Here is a 20314-nt window from a genome sequence, read left to right as displayed (position 1 = left end):
TAAGATTTGGGAACAATGATTACAAGGCTAATGCTCTGGATAATCTTGATTTGTTAAAGAAAATAGTAAATATTTTATTTCTAAAGGCTTTGTGTGATTGGTTTGCTTCAACTTTGAGGAAAAAAAAAGGGAGAAACCTATCTTGCTCACAAAAATAAAAGGGGGGAAATGGAAAACTTTACTGTCTTTTTAATTTTCTTAGATCACTTAGCATCAACTAAGCCCACACAAAAATTTTCCTAATTTATTTTATATTACAGTTTTTAATTTTTTTCTTTACATCGGTCAAATTGACAGAATAAAAATATTATGTAATTCGCGTTTCAAAATTGGTATCCAGAAAATTTTAGACTCATCGTAATTAATATATTTATTTTATTTTTTAATATATTCTAGTGTCAATTTTATTTACTTTCTATTTTAGATCGACTTAACTAGGGATGACAAAACGGGACTAGTCTGTCGGTCCATCATCATTTAGGTGGGGCAATATTAGCTCCAGTCTGCCATTTTTGTATTTTTGAAATTTTTAAAAAGTGATCTCATGTTTTTATAATAAAAATTGGTGATGGTCAACGTTTTATTTAATATTTTATTTGCATTAATTTTTTTATACATCATTTGATTAATTGAAGTATTGTTGATATTTACTTTAATTTGTTGGGTATTAAACCTTCTTTCATTATAATATTAAAATTTACTTTTATTTTATTGTTGTTTGTTGTATTTATATTATCCAAAACTATATATAGTCAAATAAATAAATCTGAAAAAAAAAATTAAAAGTCACAAACAACTCCAAACTCCAATCTACACTATAATACTATAATGGAACAAGTTACTATTTTTCAACCCGTATATTTTGATAACCGAGGGAAAAATAACACGTAAATGGATCATATGAGTCAGTTTACCACCCTAAACTTGAGTGACTGTAATAGCGTCCCGTATAATTTCCGTGAATGAATCACACATTTTCTTATAGAGATATATCACTTGAATTATAAATTCATTACACAATTTCCGATTTGATTCGTTTTACTAGTGAGGAAGAAGAAGAATAAATATATATTTAAAAAATAAGTTGAGCTGATAATTGAAAAGAAGAAGAAGAAAGGGGAGGAGCTTGTGTGTGGGGACAGGAATTAAAGAGGTGTGGGGTGAATTTCAGAATACATGTAGTGACTACTTTCTCACTCAACATCATTATGTTCTTCCTCCATCACTTTTCTTTTAGATGTAAGATCACAACATGAAAGTCATGCAACACTTTTTTTCATCATATTTATATCTTAACTCAACCAAAATTCAACCGACAAACTCACCTAAAACCATCTATTTACACCAACAAAATTGCAAATATCAACCTATATAAAACAAAAACATAAACACTCAACCCTCTGCTTCACCTATTTTCAATCTTTTTTCTATATCTCGTTACATTTTTTTTATAATTTTTTTTCGCTTACTCAATATATAAATATTAATTCTTGTTTTTAATGTTTTCAATGTATTTTTTTTATCTAATACTTATTTTGTAAAATATTGAGAGAATTAGTTGAAAGATATACCATCGATCATTCCCTTATAAATAACCATATGAATTTTTATTTTTATTTAACTTAAATTTCAACTTTACCATTTTATAATTAATCCCTACACTTAAGTATAGAATAACATGCTGATGAAGAAAATAAATTTCAGCCATTTTTTTGGTAATAGTAGTAGTAGTACTCAGTTTTTTAAACACAGTTTATTTATGATTAAAAAAAATTTAATATATAAAATCAAGGATTAATTAATTATACTGAAATGAGATTTTTTTAATATACTTTGATGTTTACAAAATTTAAACAAACTAATAAATAATTGCAATTGAAATTAAATAAACAGTGACAATACCTGTTGAACATATGAAAAATCATCATAAAATTTAAAACTAATTAAAATGAAATTTAAATTTAAATATACACTAAAAAAAATATTGAAGATCACCTAAAATCCGACACTAACAAACAAAAATTGACGCTAATTACTCAATAGCATGATATCTGTATGAAACATATAATAGCATGATATCTGTATGAAACATATGTGTGATTCTAAAACTGTTAATAGTAATTTAAGTTTATTAACAGCTTTAGAATATTAATTTATTAGTGTGGACTTTTTAATCGATTAAGTTGAAAGTAATTTATTATTGATTTCTAAATTTATTTCTTAATTAAAGTGATTTAACATTAATCAAGTTAATATTCATGCTTTTTAGTTTTAGAGTTGACTAAACGTGCAGTGTTCAATATTAACCAAACTTTATCAATATTATTTAAGAGAATGCTAATATGACATTAACACAAATATTTATTTATTAAATTAAAATTAAATTAATATTTTTTAGTTTTTTTTTAAAATAACATTTTGTTTCGTATTAGAGTGGATTTTGCTAACTTTATTAGCATTCAACTTTAAGCATACTCTTTTAGTATCGACTAAGTAATTGTTAATCTAACAATAACACAAATATTTATTTAATAAAAAACATTAAAGGCTCTCTTGAAAAATACTTTTTATATGGTCACATTTGTTATTCAGATGCTGATTGGGCAGGATCTCTATCTCATAGAAGATTCACTTTTGGATATTGTGTCTCCATTGGTGATACCTTAATCTCTTGAAAGAACAAGAAACAAAGTGTTATGACGAGATCTAACACCGAAGTAGAATATACAGTTATGGCCTCAGCTACTTGTGAGCTTATTTGGCTTAAAGAATTACTTAAAGAATTATAATTTAGTTAATCAAATGACACTTATATGTGATAATTAGGTTGCTCTTCATATGAGCTCAAATATTGTGATTCATAGAAAAGACTAAACATATTGAGATTGATTGTCATTTTATTTGAGAAAATATTATATCAGGAGATATCAATACAAAGTTTGTTAATTCAAATGATCAATTAGTAGATAAATTTACTAAATCCTAACGATGACCTAGGATTGATTATATTTGTAACAAGCCGGGTATATATGATTTATGCACCAACTTGATGAGGAGTGTTAGATATTTATGGTAAATATTTCTAAATATGGTTAGATATTTTTATCTACGTAATGGGTACCCATATTTTTTTGCATGATTTTTCCGTGTATAAACAAAATCATATGTGTTCATTAGACACAAAGGATTTATCCTATTTTTTCGTTCCTTTTATTTTAATAAATGTAATTGTTTGGGACGGTATCATTGACACTTGGACAAAGGTAACACATTTCAATATAGGATGATTTGTATTTTACATTTATGATCAATAAATAATCATGTGCATGAAATGTTTCAAGTCTTCCATGATTAATCTTCGTTGTCCCATGATGACATCCAAAAGTTGAGAGAATAATGGACAACTTTCCTTCTCCGACAAAAATAGTATAATTTTATTTTCTTGTTTAGAAATTTTTTAGGTTAGATTAGATGATTTTGTAAAGAACTTTATGTAATGCTTATTAGAAAATTTTTGTATTTCAAGTTTTGGTTTGCAGCTAAAACCAATCAAATTTTAAAAAAAATCCAATTTTTTTGTTAGCCAATGTATGGTATGACATAAATTTTGGAACTTTTTTTTACCTCTTTTTCTATTAGAGATTTATGTCAGGTACATTATTGTTCAACGTTTTACATCGAGCATTAGGTCAAACATAAATTCACTTCACCCACATCCAGTCGGACTATTAACGGATGTAAAAAATCTTAAATAATACACATAAAAACGTCTTTGTTGTGCTAGTGTATCATCCTTTTTCTGTAAAAAAAATATTATTTTCCTATAAGAAATTGAGTATATATACACTAATGTAAAAGTAAGAAAAATCATAATATATTGATTATAGCTAAAATACAGTTTAAAGAGATGTGGTAACATTTTTGCAATTAATTAGTATAAATAGTACATAGTTATGATACACAGTGCGTGATTTTAATAATGACTGATGTTGTATATTTTAATTTAGAACACTAACATAGTGCACATCTTCACCTCTTCTTCACTTTCACGACATTGCTCTTTTTTGTTTCCCCTCGTCACTCCACCATACTCTTCTTTTTTTTCTACACTTTGATAAGTGTAACTTCGCACATTTCACTTATCAAGTATTTATAGTATTTTGGAGTTTGTTGGGATGATGTACCTGATTGTTGTCGATAGCGAACCACTTTGGTTATTTTTTAGGGTAAGGATTTGTTGGTAGTTTTTATTGAGAGTTTGGAATAGAATGTGGAGTAAGGTCCTATTTTCTTATTTTTTATAAGGGTTGGGTTTTAAGTGATTCATATTTATTTATTATTTTTTGTTGATAAATAATAACCAAATTTAGAAACTAAAAATAATTAACTATTATATTAATTAAATTAAATACTAATTAGAGACTAAAAACTATTAATATCTAAAGGGATTTCTATTATTAATAAAAATTTACAAAATAATTTTTAAATTGTTATCTAAATTAGCTACCTATGTTTTAATTAGTAATATTTTAAATTTTAAATTAGTCTCTAAAAAATTAATAAAGACTAATTTAGAATATAAAATAATAAAGTAGTTAGTTAACTATTAGATACCAATTTATAAATAATTTTATAATTTTTATTAATAATAAAAATTAAATATTAATAATTTTTTAATTTATAAAATAATTTTTAATTTAATCAAATACTAACTAATTATTTTAACTTATAAAATTATTTTTTATTTAGCCATTTTTTTTAATATTTTTGTTATATTTAAGTAAGTGTGAGAGATATATGTTATATCAATTTTTACATGTGGAACAGATAGAGGAAGTACTTTTTTTTTACGGAATTAAGTGTTAGACCTACGAAATCAATGTTATATGAAAGACTTTTTACATCAATTGTCAACCAATATAGAAACTTTATCATTTTTTATAAATTGATGTGGTATATCTATTTTATATATCAGTAGACTATATTAAGAATTTTCTAAATTTTTAAATTCACACATTGTGTTTTTCTTGCCTTCAATCTTCATTATTTTATTTTCTTTTTTCTTTTTCTTTTTTCTTTTCCCTGGATTCTTCTTCATCTTCTCCTTTTTTACTGTATTCTTCGTGTTCTACCTTCCATTTTCCTCTTTCATTTTCATTTTTTTTTTCTTTTTTATAGTTAAACTTTATAATTCCTATTGATCCTTGAATTTATGACATGCAAAAATTGAAAAAACAATTACTCCACTAAATGGTTAGCAACATAATCCATTATTATAGCTTTAAGGATCACTCATTTCATACTCAACATACAATATTCCCTCAGCTAAGTTCATTCCAAAACTTCAAGAAAAAATGAGCGAAAAAGAAAGAAATAAAGAAAAAAGGGATAATATAACTTTCATTGTGTATCCCGTACTTCTCACTAAATCTTGATCATGAGTTGTGTGTGTTTTGTTTATTAGGAGTTTGATGGGTTTTACCATTTTAATTGGATTCATTCTACTGGATAAGAAGGAACTTGATATGTTGTATAAGATATTAATTAGGAAGATAAAAGAAATAAGGAAAATTAGACGTGACACATAAGCTAATTTCCTTTTGTGTGACAAAAAGAAATATTTTTGTTCTTGATACATATTTTTTTGTACTTGTCAAAAACAAAACTAACTCCTATTATTTTGATTGTGGCTTACTATGTAACCAAAAAAAGGATACTAATGGAATAGATGAATAAATGTTAACTTATTTTTTTAATTATAATTAAATAAAATATCTTAAACCTGCCCACATTTTAAAAGTTATACAATAAAAAAATCTAAAACCAACTAAATGTTTTTGTCATTTACTTTTTAGAATATAATCACTTTACAACAATTTTCTAAAATAATTTTATAAATATTATTTTAAGAAAGAATACTTTCCCTAAAAAGTAACGAATACATAATTTTTGTGGTGGAAAAGTTACACCATTCACCCGTGCACAAGGTGTTTAATTCTTGCGCAGAGGGTCCATCATACATACTGGAAACACTGTGAGGAATTATATGAAAGATAATGTAAAATAATGGAATAGTATGAAACATAAATTTCTGACAAAATCGACACATAAAGAACTATAATTGACTTCAATAAAAACATTCAATTTCTTATGCAGTGAGGCCTGGTTTTTTATTTAAAAAATTGTAACACAAGCCGATTGAATTTCAACAAAATTTAAAAATATTTTGATAAACTTCGACCTTTTCTATTGAAAAAAAAAATCAGTGGCATTTAATAATTGAAAAAAGTTTGTAGATTTTTCCCTAAAAATATATAAACTACCTCATATTTGTTTCTTCCCTTTCATCATCACCTTATATAAGCTTCTATTAGAAGCTGATGTGAGGTCCATGATGTTAATTATGTGTGCGTGTACGTGGAAGATATCAGATAAAGAGAGACATAAAAATATATCAGTGATTTCGTGTGTAGGAATAGTGGAGAGGAGGAGCTAGAAAAAGGTATATATATATATAGAGAATGCGGTTTTGCAACTTCGTGTGTGAAAATGAAAGGTAAATGTCATGATATGCTCCCTACATTCTATAGAAGAGTGAAATCATAATGCATGGAATATTAAAGAGAAAAAAAAAGAAAAGGGAAGTTGCATGCTGGTAGTTGTTATTTGTCAAGGGCTAGTTAATTATGTTCCTGACATGATTTGCATTATATTGTTGCTATCTAAAATATTCAAAACATGCATTGATATTTGAAAGACCACTAATTTGGTTTGTACATAAAGGGTTGTTGAAAATGGACAAAAAAGAAGGAAGGAAAGGGGTAATGTAAGATAAATAGTTATGCAGTGTTGGTGGTGTAAAATTTAGGGTTGGAGTTGGTATCTTTTTGGGTTTGTTTTTATTAAGGGTTTGAGACCCACCAAGAGGTGTTGATTTTGGGTGCTAGCTAAGAGGGGGGGTTTGATGAGCTAAAAGATGGGGATTGGGAAATGTTATTGAGTGGCATCTGCTTTGGGTTGAAAGAAGCAAAGATGAAATGCATAGATGGGGAATGTCGTTATGAGTACAAGCGATATGATTAGATACAAGAATTCTTTGCTCCGCAAGCAACTAGAATTTCCCACTTTTTGGTGTTACATTTTACTTTTTAGCTCTGTTGCACCTTGCTCTTCAGTCAAACCCATGGCCCTTTGCCTCTCATACCATCATTGGGACATAACTGCTACAATTATACATTCTCAACATTCTTCTTTCTTCATTAATTATTAATCATATTTAAACACTTTTTATTCACCAACACAGCTTCATCATTTCAATCATCCTAATTCAGTTTTCTTAAGTAAAGTTTTAGCTTGGAGTTTTCTCATTAATGCAGCGTCTATGACAGATGATGCATCATTAGCAGATACGCCAGAGAAGTTTTTCAGCCCTCCTTTTTACCACTGATGAATCCAATTTTCGAATTATGAAGGTCTGTAGTATTGAATATACACAGGAGATTTTATTTGATGATAAGAAAATGGGAAAAGATTACACGTAATGATTTTACTGTTTAGTGTTCTTGCATAACGCAGCAAGCACTAACATATGGAACAACATGATTGAGGGGAAGATAGTATTATGATCGATGAGAATCGTCATAAAACTTATATTAATGAAAACTAGTTAGGTTTAAGGGGGTCAAATCGAATATGATTATAGCCAACCTGTCTGTGATTTTCCACTTCCACTTTTCTCCGGGTTTCTTTTTGGTCCTTTCGTTTCTCTTTCTGAATCATCATTAACATTTTTAAACATCGTTTCCTTTCATCAATTAGGTTCAACCTATACATCTTATGTACCAGACAATTTTACTGACACAACTTTAGGCTAAATAATATCAGAATTGGACAGGAAATTAGCTTTGAAAAAAAAAACTAGGTTAAATAATACACTTTGTGGCAAACTCTAGAAGATTTAGTGACTTCATTTAAAAAAAAAAAATAGTAAAAGTAATTTTAGAAGAAGTTGGATAAATAGTTTTTTTTAAAGGTAACTTTTCTTTTCTCTTTCCCCTCCCCATTTCTCTCTCTTCCTCAGTTGGATATATAGATATAGATTGGAGTTTGCTAAGGTTATTGATTCAGGAATGATGCTGCTAAGCACAGAAAAATTAAATTCCAAAGTTCTCAATCCTAATTCCACATTCAGGGGCAAATATTTATTTCATTGAAATGAAAATTCCAATAAAAAATATAAATATTTGTTCAATATTTTAGACTTGTAGATATTTCATTTTTTCAACATTATTATTTTATTTTACTGATAATGTTCTCTCTGATTAGAAAATGGTAAACAGACATGGACTTTTCAACAGATATGTTGAGCAAATTCTTCCTGCACCTCATCAGTTTACTCCTGCACCACATACTTTGAAAATTACTACATAAACACAAATTTGTATTCCGAATTTCACAATCAAAAATAAAAAAAATTGTATTCTTGATTAATCTAAAATTTAAAAAATCACAAATATTAATTTTGAGATTCTATAATTCAAGAAATCTGTACGTAATTATGAAAAAAGTTAATAAAATATGAGCATAAATTTAATATTTTCGAAAGTATTGGAGTACAGGAGGAGAATATAGAGATGGAGGAAGAATCTGGTGTGATGTTGTGATATTGAAGGAAGAGGAGCCCAAAATGGATTGGTTTAGAATTTTAGATTGGGTTTGGGATGCATGATTTAAGGAACTGTTATTCTCACCTCCTTTTTTTCACTCTTTAATTTTACGGAACTACGCTAAATCCTCACATAACATTTTCTACATAATAAAAGTGTGTGTTTCTATTGTTATGTTTGAAGTCTATTTTTTTTATTAAATTGATTTGCAATGCAAAGTTTATATTTATTTATATATTATATTTTAATATTATTTTTAATTGATAAAACATATTTTTATATAGAATGAAAGCATATTTTTATATGAAAATGTGTTTTTATTATGTATAACTTTATTTTTAGCTGAATGATTTGGGCAAAATATCGCAGGAAATAATATTGAAATTGAGAAACAATTACATCCTCGTCTTATTGAAAAAAAAAAATAACCCAATTAAATACACTACAATTAAGATATATATCGTTTTTATTAATGTATAGATTTTTTTTAATTTTTCTATATTTTTTAAATTTTTTTATTTAATGTCATGTGATTGTTGTTGCTTTGCATGTTCAACATAAAAACATTTAATAATAAAAAAAATACTACAATTATGACTTGAAAGATAAATCAAACTTCTATAGAAACAACAGGGTTCATCTCTTAACACAATGGAAACGTGTTTTTGTAAAAGGAAAATTACAAATATCTCCCATCATATCAATTTAATAACACTCACTGATTTTAAAATATACATTTACCATCACACTCACATAGTCTAATTTAAATATATATATATATATATATATTCTTATTAGTTTTGCATAAAATTGATCATACTTGTAGGGAAGAAAACTTAACTCCAAAAAAAGTCTCTTGAAAGTCAGATTATATTTCACGTCAAAAAACTGTTTTGTAACTAAAAAAGTAAAAGAAAACAGGATTGCATTATTGAATTTCATTATTTGTAAGTCTGAACAGTTAATAAAACTTTGTAAAAAGTGAACTTAAAAGTTATGCTTCGGAGAAACATACAGTTGTTTTTTATGGATTCCTCATTTAAAGTGAATAGGCCAATCATTAAAATCGCATTTGTATTAAATATAATATGTTTTTTAACATTTAGTTATTATTATGTTGGGGGCATATAAATTAATAGTAATTTATAATACAAAATATACTCTCTTTTTTATGTGAATAGTCTTTGAATGAGTTATTATAAAGAGTGTTCAACTATGGATTTATAGGAAAAGAGTGTTCGTAGGTGATGTGCGAAGCTCCACTCATAAATTAAGTATAAATGATACAATAATATAAGATCACAACCAGTATAATTACGGGGTAAATGTTACTCTCTTTTAAAGTATAAAAAATAAAGTAAAAATTAATAAAAAAAATAAAAAACATTCAAAAAAAAATCAATAGATCTATTGTTCTACGTGAAAACATCTCAAAATATAAAAAGAAAATGTTCAAATTGTATTTTAAGATATTTTGAAATATTTTTCTAACTTTTGTTTGATGAATGTAAAGAGGTGAATGATATACTTTACACATACCTTATTAAGTAGTTTTTTTTTAAGATATTGCGTATGATGAGAAACAAATGTAACTTTGAGTTTGACAAACAGATTGTTTAAAAACACTTTTCAAAACTTGTTTTTATAAATCTCTTTATAAGATTAGTTACAATAAACAGCATGCAATATAAATGTTAGATAAAGATAGATAATATTTACTTTACATGTTTTTATATTAGTTTATCTATAAATAATAAATTACGTCAAATTCTGAATCAACTAATTGAGTTTCACTAAGTAGACTAATTTTACAAAGATACAAATGAGTATGGTATGAAACACAATCACTTTTAGATAAAAACTCAAGTACTATTTGGATAATAGTCACTTCCAACTAAAAACACAATTATTATTTGGACAATAGTCACTTTTAGTTAAAAACCTCGAGTATTATTCAGATTGTTGTCATTATTGGCTAAAATCCAAAGTATTATTTAGAATTCAATCACTCTTGTCTAACCCACTGAGTATTGCTTATAACACAATCACTCTTAGCTAAAACTTTCAGTATTATTTGAAACTTAGCCGCTCCTAGTTAACTCATTGAGTATTACTTGGAATGCAATCACTTTTGACTAAAATCCTGAGTACTATTTGGAACTCATTCACTCCTAATTAACTCACTGAGGTTTACGAAAAAAGTTGATATAAAAGATCATTGTATTACTCACTAAAAGAAAGGTTATATCTTATGATAAATACAATATATATATATATATGTGTGTGTGTGTGTGTGTGTATGTATGTATGTTCACTCTTTTAGGTTGCTTTTGCACACGAATAATGTTCTCCCTTACAACTAGAAAGGCTAAAGATAGCTTGAAAACTCGAGCCCGTTTTTGTTGCAAGACTTTCGTCAATCTTCCTTCTTCAAAAAGATTTTTTATATATAAATTATAGGGAGAAAATAGTCATTAGGTATCTTTTGTAATCATTGTGAGGGCCTTAATTTGCTATTGCTTCTTCTTGCCCCTAAACATGCTTTAAAGCTCTGAGACACATTAAATGCTTTTGAGATAACATTAAATGGTGTGTAGTTTCATTGGAAACACCTCTAGAGCATGACAGAACTTCACAAGTCAAGATAGATTGTTTGTCTACATCTTTTGAGCAAAGTGCAAGGCCTAACACAAATGGACTCCACAACACTAATATTCCCCTTTTTCCAGAAAAGTTGTTTGCATGAAGCAGCTTTCAACACGTTCTTCCTGAAAAATGATGAAGTTTATCATCATTACAAGCATAAAATAAACATTTATTAAAGTTTTACATGTACTATAAAATGTTTCAGGCTTGTATCTATCAAACGAAATATACTTATTTGTATGTTCAAACAAAAGCTTATCAAACTATGTCATGTGCACAAACACTTTGTGTCTTATTCGATAAAGCATAGTATAATAATTGTTTTCATTTGTTCAACCACACAACTTACATTTATTGGACTAGAATGGATACTTTGCGTCTAACATGATCTGATATACATAAAATTATGTATTACACTTATTTGTTCAAGTACACAATCAAAACCAAACAAAGGGTTTGTTGAACTTGGATTTAACATTATATTACATATAATGATACTTATAAGATATTACAATATATTATTGAAGATAAGTGTATCAACAAACTTTGGTTGATACTTGATAAATTGAGATCCCAAAGTATCTTAATAATGAGTAGGTACACAAACTCCCAAATTCGAATAACTTTTGTTAAACATGTGGACCATTTCATTAGTTCATCTTTTATAAGGATTAATGAGCTTTATTATTTTATGATATATTTTGAACTTGAGTATTTAAAGAAAAATTTTATTACATAAAGTTAAAAACTGTAAAAAAATTATTTAAACTATAAATTAGGAAAAGGAGAACTAGTAATAGGTCTTATCAAGTTTAAATAATTTGCAGTTGAAGGTAATACTTGGAGATTTAAATGACAATTGGGTAAGATGAAACAATCTTGTATGAGTTTCATGAGTCTCATTTATTCCGACTAGTCACTCTAAATATAATTTATATTTATCTAGCTAAAAATGTAATGGAAACTTTATACAATCATAATATTTAGTTTCATATTATTAATCTATTTTTATGATTTTTGTTCTCATTTCCTCTATGTCCCTTGTACATAATAAAATAAGCACAAATGTATAACCTCAAGTGAATAGATGACCTCCTTATACATGGGAAAATTTTCAACAACACAATAACTTTGAAGGGACAGGATGAACACTTAATGACACATGCAAAAGTTGTGTCATGCTAGTATAACTTATTCATATAAAGTCATGTCATGCATACACAACTTACTTTCTACGTAAATTTTTTAAAACTTTATTATTTGGATAACTCCTTAAAATTACATTATAATGATAAATTTGTAACATTTATTCTCTAAAATAAACCTAATGCGTAGAAAGTTAAAAACACTAAAAATACAAAGAGTATATTTTTATAAAATTACAAGTTTTTATAGTAAAAAAAAGAAATAAATGACAAATATAGTATTAGATTAATGTAGTTAGATAAGATTCCAATTTTAAAATTTAAATAATAAATAATAAATAATATTTTAAGAAAAAAACCATTAACAAAAATAATAATTGAAGAATAATAATAAATTTTATTTTGTATTCCCTGTTTATTTCCAATTAAACAACTAATAACCAATCTCATTGTACAAAACTGGAAATTTTTACTCTAGATGAAAACCAATGATTGAGCCAGTGACTAAAAGAAAAAATATTTTAATTTTTAATGTTTGATATAAAATTGTAACATAAACAAATTAAAAGTTGTTATGAACTATTTGTTGGAGATCTTATTGTTAAGAATGTGGGCTTTAAGCCTAACTCAACCTCATTAAACTGGCTTATGGGGTGAGGTTTGTACCCAGTTATATACAATATCCTAATCTCTACTCGATGTGAAATCTCCAACACTATTTTATATTTTTTTATGAAATATAATTTTGTCTTTTAAATCAATTTGTTTATTTTCTTATAATTTGATATTATATTAATTTTTCGGTTTATTATCCAATTTTTCTATTATTAATGGATATAATGTCAATATATTAATTAGTATAATTATTATGATATGTTTTATTTTGAATATGATAAATCAAATACAATTTTTTTTACTATATAAAATTATGGTATTATTTATTTAATATAATATATTTATTAAACAAGTTCAATCGCAGTTTAATATTTATCCAGTTTAATAACTAATCCAATTTCAAAGGTTACAAAAACATTGTTATTTTGACCTTATTATACCAAAGAACCATTAGTTTTCTCATATGAATTTTTTCTGTTGATTTTCGGGATTCATTCATATTTCAGACAGCACATGCATGGACCGTAGCCGGATCCGTTAGTCGGCCCAATTTTAAAAAAATAACATATAAAGTTATTTCTTCCAGCACCCCGTCATTTTCTCAGCATCCATTAATATCTTAAAAGACGATTTTACCCCTTTTTAAATGACTTTTGGATTAATTTTCTGAAATCTTCCAGACACCTATTTCGGAATTTTTATAATTGTATTCCGGAAAACGTTTTTTTGGAATTTTCAAAAAAAAATTCATAAATTTCTTTTGGAACGTGAATAGTACTTTCTGGAATCTGTTTTTGCAATAAATTTTCTGAAAAAACATTTAGAAAGAACTTTCTGGAATAAGAGCAGATTAGAAGATATATTTTAAACATTTTCCGTATTTGACAGGATGCATGAAGAAGTTTGAGGGGGGTGAAAGAAGAAACACCCAATCTTTTATTTGATGGTCCAAGGATGAGGCCCAAACGTATTTCATCTGCGGGTAAATCGCGTCGCTCCGAAATCGCGTTCACTTAACCCTAAGAAAAAGCCCCAAATCGAACTTCATTCACTGAAATCGCGCCGTTTGTGTCTCCGCCGCGCGCGCCTGTCGTTCTCCTCGCCGTCAGTGGCGCCGCTTCTGTTCTCCCTGCTCGCATTTGGCACTGTTGCGCCGTTGTTCAAGATCGCGCGCACCGCTTGCCAAAGCAGTCGCCGTCGTGCTCGCCGCTGTCCCTCTCTATTCTTCTGCTGCCGTGGTTCTGCACCTCCCCTCTCTGTAATCTTCAATTTTCTGATTGTGCTGTCGCGTGCTCCACTTTTCTATTTTAATTGTTTTAATTATTTTTTGATTTCAGTCGCGGAACTGTTCCTCTCTTTTGTTTCAGTTTTTGATATAGATCCTGGAGTTACGATTTTTAATTCCATTTTGTTCCTTTTTTTGTTTCAGGAATTTTAATTTTTGTGATACTAATGAATTGAACATTCTCTGCCCATTTATCAGCTTAAAAGATGGATCCGGAGGCTGCACGAGCTGCACGAGAATCTCTAGACCTGGCTTTCCATATGTCCAATATACTTGATACGGGTCTAGACCGTCACACTCTTTCTGTTCTGATTGCACTTTGTGATCTTGGAGTCAATCCTGAAGCACTTGCTGCTGTTGTCAAGGAACTAAGAAAAGATAACCCCTCCTTCTCATCATCTCTTCCTCAGCCTCCTTCTTTCCCATAAATAAAATCCATTTTTCATGACATTTCTTCTATGATCCATCCTGTTTCTCAGTTCTTTATCTCGTTCATTGAATTTCTCTGTATGATGATGTGCTTGTTCTATTGTATGTGCTTCATTTGATGTAGTGCCATTCTTTTTCTCTCCTTTATTATTTTATTTCCATAATCATAATTAGTGGTTCTTCCACATGCCAATCATAATCATGATTGCCAATCTTTTCCTGTTACACGCCATTCACGCCTCATTCAAAAATTTACTCTTTTTTTAGATTGATTTAAATTTTGAATTTTAATGATGTAAAACTAAAACCCCTTTCTCTAATGTGAGATAATAAATTACGACTTTGTTATAGCAAAATACATTATTAAAATTTAATTAATCATACATATTGAGTTTATATCACCATTCAATTATAAATTATTATTTAAACCAAACTATTTAAAAAAATTATGTCTAGATAATTTTTAATTAGTTGAGATAAAAATTATATTAAAAAAATTGTGTAATATTGAACTGAATTAATTGTTAATTTTGGATGCAACCTCTCCGTGACGTTATTATGAAGTCAAGTAAGACACAACTCCTTTTTGAATTTTTGGTTTCCTTTCTCTTGGAATTTTTTGACATCATCTTCATCTTAGAATCATATCGTTATGATCCATTAGCAGAAGGTGACAGACACTATTGTGATCAAAACAAAATCGGATTCGAACCTTATCACAAGCGATCCTAAATTGTATACTTTATTTTGAAATTCTTTCTCAAAATATGTAATTTTAGTGTTACATTAGTTCTTAAATACTACAATTTAATAATAAAATAGTATAAACTTAATAGCAAGACGTCTTTTTTATGAATTAAATCGGAATTTTGTTATTTTATGAACTAAAATAACTATAAAAAATGCAAAATTCTTTTAAATGGACGAATTTTTGTAACTACCAGATTTATTCAAGAAGTTAATATTTTTAATAAGCATTTGTTATACACTGATTTGAGATCATTATTTGTGTATGATTCTCTCCCTCTTTCTCTATACCGGACCAGATGAAATGAATATTCTAAGGTGGATTTGTCTCCTGCTTTTATTAAAATATTCCAATTGAAGACTGTGAAATGTGGTCCAATTAGATCACTATTCTTCTGCAGAACATTTTTTAATATTTGTTATATCATAAAAAGAAATGAGAAGAAACACGACATGATGTTAATTAAATTTATTAACTGAAAGTTTGGTGACTAAATGTATCACTGTAAGACGTATTGAAGGGACCAGAACAATTTAAAACGAGTCAAAGAAAACAGCATAACCCAGAAATCAATGAACAGGTACACCAATCCTCAAAATAAGAAGACTTTTCACCCGTGTGATCATGCTACCTCAGTCATTTACTATGATTGCAACAATAATTATTGTTCTTGCACAAACACTTGTGGGAGTGAGTTCACTTCCTGAATCTGATCAAATAAGCAATTTGCCGGGGCAACCTCAGGTCAAATTTCAGCAATATTCTGGCCACATTACTGTGGATGATCAGCACCAGAGAGCATTGTTTTACTACTTTGTTGAAGCAGAAGAAGACCCTGCTTCCAAGCCATTAGTTCTGTGGTTGAATGGAGGTACACATATTGTTATGCATAACATGCATGATTTTGTTTATTTTATTTCTTTAAAATCTGGCTTAAAGCTTTGAAACTGATCAAAGTAATTAAGATGTTTTCTTGGTTTTTATTTTTGAAGGGCCCGGTTGTTCATCGATTGGAGTTGGAGCTTTTGCTGAGCATGGCCCTTTCAGACCGAGTGACAACAATGTTCTTGAGAAAAATGATTACAGTTGGAACAAAGGTGAACCTTCAACCCAACATCGTTTAACCAATATCCAGTATGCTCTTAATGAAGAAACCAAAATTAATTACTTATTTCATCCTTACCACAGAGGCAAATGTGCTATACCTGGAGTCACCAGCTGGCGTTGGATTCTCTTACTCTAGCAATAAATCGTTCTATATATTAGTGACAGATGAAATTACAGGTTCTTTTTCACTTTATTTTGTCCACAAAGGCATTTAACAAGTAACATAAGAATAATAGTTTGGTAAATGCTCTAGGTTTTATCACTTCTTGTCTCCATGACATTTCTCAGGAAGCTGACAATAATAGTCTTGTTGTTATGCAGCCAGGGATAATCTTGTGTTCCTACAGCGTTGGTTCACTAAATTTCCTGAGTACTCAAATAACGACTTCTTCATTACTGGGGAGAGCTATGGAGGTTAGAATCAGATATAAATGAACATATCCGCTTTGAAACTGTACTAAAATCATGCACCCTTCACAGTTCACACTTGTTTTCAGGTCACTATGTTCCACAACTTGCACAACTTATTGTTCAAACCAAGACCCACTTCAATCTCAAGGGGATAGCAGTGAGTACAGAAGGGAACATTTGAATAACTTTATTATAAAAAATGATTTGGTTTATTTGAAACTTACATGTGGTTCATATATATGTCAATACATGCAGATAGGGAATCCTCTTCTGGAGTTCAATACTGATTTCAACGCCAGATCTGAGTATTTTTGGTCTCACGGACTGATATCAGATTCAACATTCGAAATCCTAACTAGAGTCTGCAACTATTCCTCAATTAGGAGACAACGTCAAAATGGGAATCTTGGAGGGGTTTGTGAAAAAGCAAGCAAGCAATTGTATGCTGAGGTTAGCGACTATGTAGATGAATATGATGTCACTCTCGATGTTTGTTTGTCATCAGTAAATCAACAGGCTTATGTGCTGCATCAACTGGTGAGCTTCTTCTACTTTCTGCATGGCCATCTTATAAGTTCTTTTATTTTATTTTTCCTCAGAGGTGTTATTCTCTTGATTTAATTGCTTTCGTCTTTGGTTCAGCAAGAGACACAAAAGATAGATGTTTGTGTTGGTGATAAAACGATCACATACTTGAACAGGAAAGAAGTCCAAGAAGCTCTACATGCTAAACTTGTAGGAGTCACCAAATGGTCAACTTGCAGTTCGTAAGTTCTGTTGATTCAGAGATGACACATCCCTTGAGTGCTTTAGAGATGCAAATATTTAAGCTCAAAAAAAAGTGGAAAACTAGTAGTTCTTATGTGAGATGATATTTACACCTGAACTAGTAACAACTAAAATTAATGACATTTTTTGTCTTTCAGGTTTGTAGTTGTGAGATTCTAGACCCGCATGTTTTATTCATGCTAATTAGGCTCCCTAGATTTAAAAAATGTACAACTTTAGTTTTCCAAACTTTGATTGAGTCATTTGAGTGTGCAATTATGAGATTTTAATCCCTCTCAGTTGAAATCTATTGACATTACATTGATTCATGAGTGTATGTAGACTAAAATCACATAATTAGGATATTTGAGTGACTTAATGTAAACAAAATTTGATAGATTAAAATTACACATTTACTCAATTGACACAATTCAGACCAAAATCATACAAGGACAATATCTGAAAGACCAAAAAGTTAACACTCCTATTCTTCAGATCTTCATAAATAATGGTAAAACTTTAGGTGAGCATTAGACAACACAAGAAGGTTGATTTGAACAAAAGATATAAAACTAATATGCATGTCCATCCTATTTTAGGGTGCTTTGGCCACCAATTTTTATCTAATTTCCTTGTTCTGCAATCTCAAGCACAATTGGTCACCTTTTTTCTGAGATTGGATATTCTGCTAATAATATCTTCGTTGTGTCACAGAGTTCTGCATTATGACTATAGTAATCTAGAAATACCAACAATTCCTATCCTAGGGTCACTTGTTAAGTCTGGCATCAGGGTCCTGGTATACAGGTAATTGAATTTGTTTAATCACTGACATTTAGCTAACTCCACATAGCATTTATGAACCAATCAAAGTCATTTGTCTCTGCAGTGGTGATCAAGACTCAGTGATTCCATTAATAAGTTCGAGATATCTAGTGAACGGATTAGCCAAGGAAATTGGACTTGAGACAACAGTGGCCTATAGAGCCTGGTTTGAGGAAAAACAGGTTAATACTAATACTTGGAAGGCAATAGATCTTTACAAATTGAATTCCTCTATGCATTGCCATTAACTTAACCTTGATTTGGTATCATATTTCAGGTAGCAGGATGGACACAAACATATGGGGACATGTTATCATATGCCACCATAAGAGGAGCATCTCATGAAGCTCCCTTTACTCAACCTCAAAGATCACTAGTGCTACTCAAAGCATTTCTAGACGGAAAACAACTGCCTAGTGTTAAATGAAATATGAACAGGTTTAATTAACACTACCTGTTCTTATTAACCACAATAAGTATAAATGATTCCCATATTCCATGAGGATCTCTTTATTGCTATTGCATTGTCTGGCAAAAACTTTAAATAAGATTCAAACACACTAAAAGTTCAGAGAAGTGTGAGTAATACGCTGATCTAAGAATTACCAGCAAGAATGTTGCTGCTTCCATGAGTAAGGTTTACCATCAGCTTTCTTGTAAGGAACTCAACTTTAAACTCATATTACATGCGTAATTAAAGATATTCACGACTCAACTTTGTTTAATAAAAGTCACTCAAAACAAATAAAAGTTAAATACTGCCTGATTTGATTTAGTGTTTTTTTGTCTTCAAATATAATATATTTTCATTCATATAAATTACCAGGAAGGTAAGGAATATAAACAGCAACAACAATATTGGTTGCATAATTAACTGTAGGATCATCTTATCTATAAGCTGGATGATAATTATTTTCTTTTAGTGTTAAAGAAGGTCTAGAAATGGTAATAATTGATGAATTAATATTAGCATGGGTTGTTATAACTAGAGGGTATTTAGGTTGGACTCATCGATACTCACAAAATCTGTAATCTTGTTAAAGACATTGGCGCATATCATCGAAATCCACCACAATTATCAATTACGTGGTTAAAGAGACATCAACTTATAGAACCAAATTTTTGGACACCAGGTCAGTCATCCAATCCAAAGATATTTTTTTTTATCTTAATATAATTAATTAAACATGAAACAATTTCTTAATCACAAGATTAATTCAGTAAATTGTGTCAAATACTGAACATGTATCTTATTATTTTTATAAATACACATAACAAAAATACGTATTTAATAACCATTAATACTTCAATTAACTATCTTAATATGCGTCCAAATCTCTTGTACAAATACTTTCAACTCTAACCGAAATCAAGAACTAAAGATGAAAATCAAATTCACCGAAAATTAGATAGAAGATAGGAGTCGACCCTTCTGAATTTATTTAAACAAAAAAAATCTTAATCAACTGGTTAAACAAGTTTTATTTATAAGTTTAACCAATATTTTACCGTTTAATCTACAAAAAATATAATGGTAATAATAAAATCAAGGAGTATTGTACAGTTAGGTAAAAATATAATTTTAAAAAATATATTTGAAATTTTATATTATTTTTAAGGTTTAATGATTGTTAGGTGACATGATATTTTTATTTGTAATAAAATAAAG

General features: G+C 28.7%; 2 protein-coding genes across 2 annotated transcripts; both read left to right on the top strand.

Moving 5' to 3' along the window:
- The first annotated feature begins 14563 nt into the window (after positions 1 to 14563).
- Positions 14564 to 14909, top strand: LOC137813951 (mitotic-spindle organizing protein 1A-like). The gene has a single exon (XM_068616446.1). The coding sequence runs from the start codon at positions 14564 to 14566 to the stop codon at positions 14783 to 14785; it is 222 nt and encodes a 73-aa protein (XP_068472547.1). The 3' UTR covers positions 14786 to 14909.
- A 96-nt stretch (positions 14910 to 15005) lies between these two features.
- LOC137813950 (serine carboxypeptidase-like 45) lies at positions 15006 to 19221 on the top strand. The gene is made up of 10 exons (XM_068616445.1): positions 15006 to 16405; positions 16527 to 16631; positions 16723 to 16818; positions 16963 to 17055; positions 17139 to 17209; positions 17308 to 17589; positions 17695 to 17819; positions 18535 to 18627; positions 18710 to 18827; positions 18923 to 19221. The coding sequence occupies exons 1-10, from the start codon at positions 16159 to 16161 to the stop codon at positions 19070 to 19072; spliced, it is 1380 nt and encodes a 459-aa protein (XP_068472546.1). The 5' UTR covers positions 15006 to 16158; the 3' UTR covers positions 19073 to 19221.
- The last annotated feature ends 1093 nt before the right edge of the window (positions 19222 to 20314 follow it).

The sequence above is a fragment of the Phaseolus vulgaris genome, chromosome 1 (assembly GCF_000499845.2).
Source record: "Phaseolus vulgaris cultivar G19833 chromosome 1, P. vulgaris v2.0, whole genome shotgun sequence".
Lineage (NCBI taxonomy): Eukaryota > Viridiplantae > Streptophyta > Magnoliopsida > Fabales > Fabaceae > Phaseolus > Phaseolus vulgaris.
This window is presented reverse-complemented; position numbering and strand designations above follow the sequence as displayed.

Bases quoted from the DNA above. Each gene is read 5' to 3' on its own strand.
- LOC137813951 (XM_068616446.1), top strand. From the start codon at position 14,564: ATGGATCCGGAGGCTGCACGAGCTGCACGAGAATCTCTAGACCTGGCT.
- LOC137813950 (XM_068616445.1), top strand. From the start codon at position 16,159: ATGCTACCTCAGTCATTTACTATGATTGCAACAATAATTATTGTTCTT. The intron at 17,056-17,138 runs GTTAGAATCAGA...ACTTGTTTTCAG, and splicing joins TACTGGGGAGAGCTATGGAG to GTCACTATGTTCCACAACTT. The intron at 17,820-18,534 runs GTAAGTTCTGTT...GTTGTGTCACAG, and splicing joins AAATGGTCAACTTGCAGTTC to AGTTCTGCATTATGACTATA.